This window comes from Morus notabilis, unplaced genomic scaffold (genome assembly GCF_000414095.1).
Source record: "Morus notabilis unplaced genomic scaffold, ASM41409v2 Scaffold11015, whole genome shotgun sequence".
In the NCBI taxonomy this organism is placed as follows: domain Eukaryota; kingdom Viridiplantae; phylum Streptophyta; class Magnoliopsida; order Rosales; family Moraceae; genus Morus; species Morus notabilis.
The window spans coordinates 66-3,920 of record NW_010366353.1 but is presented as its reverse complement, the minus strand read 5'-3'; the positions used below and the strand labels follow the sequence as shown (position 1 = coordinate 3,920).

The 3,855-nt window shown below is 35.0% G+C and overlaps 1 protein-coding gene across 1 annotated transcript; it reads right to left on the bottom strand.

The window, feature by feature from the left end:
* Positions 1-369: 369 nt before the first annotated feature.
* Positions 370-3,343, bottom strand: LOC21384096 (homogentisate 1,2-dioxygenase; the record flags this gene model as incomplete). Its single annotated transcript, XM_010110037.2, has 7 exons — positions 2,950-3,343; positions 2,635-2,865; positions 1,813-1,892; positions 1,134-1,301; positions 826-1,001; positions 609-678; positions 370-524 (listed from the first exon to the last, which is right to left on the bottom strand). Coding segments are annotated over exons 1-7 (1,068 nt in total), but the record flags the coding sequence as incomplete, so codon positions are not given.
* Positions 3,344-3,855: the final 512 nt, after the last annotated feature.

Below are 3,855 nucleotides of genomic sequence, written 5' to 3'. Positions count from 1 at the left end.
ATATATATATATATAAACATATAAATTTTTATATATATATATACACATATATATGTATATAACTTCGTATTTTGAAGAGATGAATATTTGAATACTACACTAAGCACGTAGTTGCATCCAATCCAATCCAATCCGATCCTAAACAACAACCCTATCTAATTATGTGCGCCAAATGCAACCTTATAGTTCAAAAATGGCATCACTTTCATTCTATTTTTCTAAATTTGTTGGAAACATAGAACAGAATCACTTTAATTACCCTTTGTTTTAATATTAAAGAAGCAACTAAAGATAAATGCTTTTCTTGATCCCCTTATGGCACTAAATAAAAGTTGAATAAAATAGTTGTCTAAAGTTTCAGAAATGAACCTCGTATCCACCGTAAATGAGGCCCATAAATTCACTCATGCAATTGCGATGATAATACGGAGGTCGAAATGTATGCTCAGCAACCAGCCATCGTGGTGGGAAAACGACAAAATCAAGCAACGCAACACCAGGCTTGTCAGTAGGTGCTGTCAATACTGTATGATAATTGCAAAAATCAGTCATTATAATTAAGTTAATTTTAGAATTAAACTACAAAACATGTTAAGAATTACGTATACCTGTGTTAATAGATGGGTCACTATGATCAACTAAAACTGTATTGTAAGGGCAGAATTTACTGAGATCATACTGCAAATGCAAGCAAACAAGGCTAAGATCGATCATTGAAATCTTGCGAGGAGGTAAGCACAGTTATATTGCTTCAAAAAGCGATTTAAAAAGGTCAAGTCGAACAACTACAAATGCATACGAAACAATGAATAAGATAACACCCACCTTATAAGGAACATGATTACCATGCCAAGCAACTACATTGAAGGGAGAAAAGTCTTGTTTTGCAGTGAAAAGTTCACCACCAAACTTTTGTACAATAGTGTAGCCCGGACGGCGACCGTCTTCAAACCATGCTGTAGGAGCAAGGAAATCTCTTGGAGCAGCAAGACCATTAGCTCCTATAGTATTCAAATGAAACATTATTTCTTAAAAGTTATAAAAAGGTCAGAGTAGTCCATATTGTAGGAACTGAGAATAATACACTTTATACTATTCATTCACTAGTCAGAGCTAATCAGGGAATTGGGTACCTATTGGGCCAAGATCAGGAAGTTGAAAATGGGCACCAAAGATCTCAGCTACATAACCACGAGATGGACCATCAGGCAGATCAACAGCGAAACGAAATCCTTGAGGTAAAATGGCAACTTCACCAGGAGAAACTTGCAGTTTTCCACATTCAGTAGTGATCCACAGCCCTAAAAAACCAGAATAAAGTATCTGATAGAATACTAGATCAATTACACAATCCGCAACATAAATAAGAAATATCACTATAACCTGATATAGTGTGGAGAAAGCTTTTAAAAAAATAAAAAATAAATAAAAATAAAAAAGAAAGTAGACATGCAGGACCGGACAAGATCATGCCTTCTAATTTTCTCCAAACTTTATTTCCACTAAAATGCAACAAGACCCTCCAAGAGATGGTATGAACCACAATCCTCCTATATCCCACTTGCTCTTAAAAGTCCGTTGGGAGTCTTGCAATTAAGATTGAGATAATTTTTTTCTTTATTGATAAAGAAAACAAATACAGACCCCGTCCGTCCATGAAGACGCATGAAAACTTGACCTCATACAAGCCAATGGGCAGACTCATGCAACAAAGAACCAATAAGATTTACAAAGAAGAAACTGATCACCAGCGAAAATTCTTTGTTCTACAGTTATCCCCAATCGTAATTGATGATCACAAAAGCCACTTACTTCCTTTCTGGGGAACTATCAAAAAGTCACCATCAGCGTTGCAAAATGCACAATTATCCATCGATTTGTTGGCAGTATACCTACAAATAAAATATAACACTGTTCACCAATGACTACATAAAAGCCTTCATAGTTCACCGATTTTTTTTTCCTTATTTCAACAAGTCTAGTATTCTCTAGAAACCCCTTTAATAGTGGGGAAAAATAAGAAAAGGAAAAATCTTTCAAGCTTGAAAATCAAATCAGTAAGAATGTTAAGAGGAAGAATATATGAACAAGCAGTCTTAAAATAGTGAATTCTACCAATCTAGCACAAACTACAATTTACTTTTTTAACCACGTACTATCCCTTATTTTCTCAACTTTTGGAACAATCTGTTTAGACCCTTAAAAACAGTATATCGAAGATTAGTTTAATAAGGCTTCACCAGTCAGCAAGCAATAAAAAAATCTCAACCATAATACACTTTTCATATGTAATAACTTTTTTACTTATCTTATTCTACTGATTAAAACTATGATCAAAGCCAATGCAAACGGAATGGGGTCCCAATTAGCAGTCAAGAAGTCAACTTAGGAACTTCATTCGTAACCCCTTTCGAGATTTTGAGCAAATATGAAACATCTAAGGCTAATTCAACTATAATCTCAAGACATGGGTGTAATTTACAGTTGGATAAAATAAACCCGAATCTCATATCGTTTAAATACAACAATAAACACTGACGCCCCACTTAACCGGTTGAACTTTTAAGAGGAAAGTCCAATTTCTATCACCACCAAAAGAAATCAATAAACAAAACAACAAGAAATACCAATTACATGTGAACAGCAAAACCATGGCGGAGAAACGAGCTGCCAGCCCCACAAACTGTGAACAAGCCGTCAACGAAATCGGTGGGCGAGTCGGGAATCTCGACGGGCTTCCACCGCAACTGGGTCGGCGTGGCGGAGCTGTTCGATCGGTCGAATTCGCTCAAAAGCTTGCCATGGCTGGGGACCCGGGGCTTGAACGGTTCGTGGGTCACCGAGGGTTTGATCCGGTAAAGCCAACTGCCAAACAAAAACAACATCAGAGGTGTCGTATGGAAAATGGATTTGATTGTTTGAAACTTTTTTTTTTTTTTTTGGTTTTACCTGCGGAGATTGAGCTTGCGAGGGGAAGTGAAGGAGGTGCCGGAGATTTGCTCGGCGTAGAGGGAGTAAGGGCAGAGGAGGGGGCTGTTCTGGCCGTGAGGGAGAGCTCCGGCGAGGGCCTCCGACGAGAAGCTGTTTCCGTACCCTGACTGGTACGACAATTCCTCTAACGAGTTTTCGTCACCCATCTATGGCGTTTCTAACGTTTTTTTGTTTTTTCTCAAGTAGGAAGAAAAGAGGGTGAGAAAGAGAGATCTGTTGAACTCAAATGATCGAAAGGAGACAACTCTTGTGTATGGGAAAATCAATGATCATATCTCCTGAGTTTTATTTTTTTTTATTTTTATTTTTTTATTCGAACGTTAGAGATAAGAGTGTGGATTTACCGAGGCAGTTTCTTTTTCTGGATTTTTTTTTTCTTTTTTTGCTGGTTAAACTTTTCTGGATTATTCCCTGTTGTTTGGATTTTAGGGTCATTTTCTCAGGGTAATTTTGGAGTCATTCTCTCATGAACTTTAAACATTCTCATTTTACGTATTAGAAAAAACTTTTATTTTGTACTTTAAATTTTAACTTAGTTTCAGTTATGGTATGTTTAATAGGATGGAATAAAAATATGGGAGTGATAAAAAATAAGAATAATGAAAAGAAAATTAATTTTTTTTTATATTATTTAGTACAAAAAAATGAATCTATTTTTACTTATTTGATATTAAAAGTTAAATTAAAAAAAAAAAGAAAAAACTTTTATTTTGTACTTTAAATTTTAACTTAGTTTCAGTTATGGTATGTTTAATAGGATGGAATAAAAATATGGGAGTGATGAAAAATAAGAATAATGAAAAGAAAATTGATTTTTTTTATATTATTTAGTACAAAAAAATGAATCTATTTTTACTTATTTGA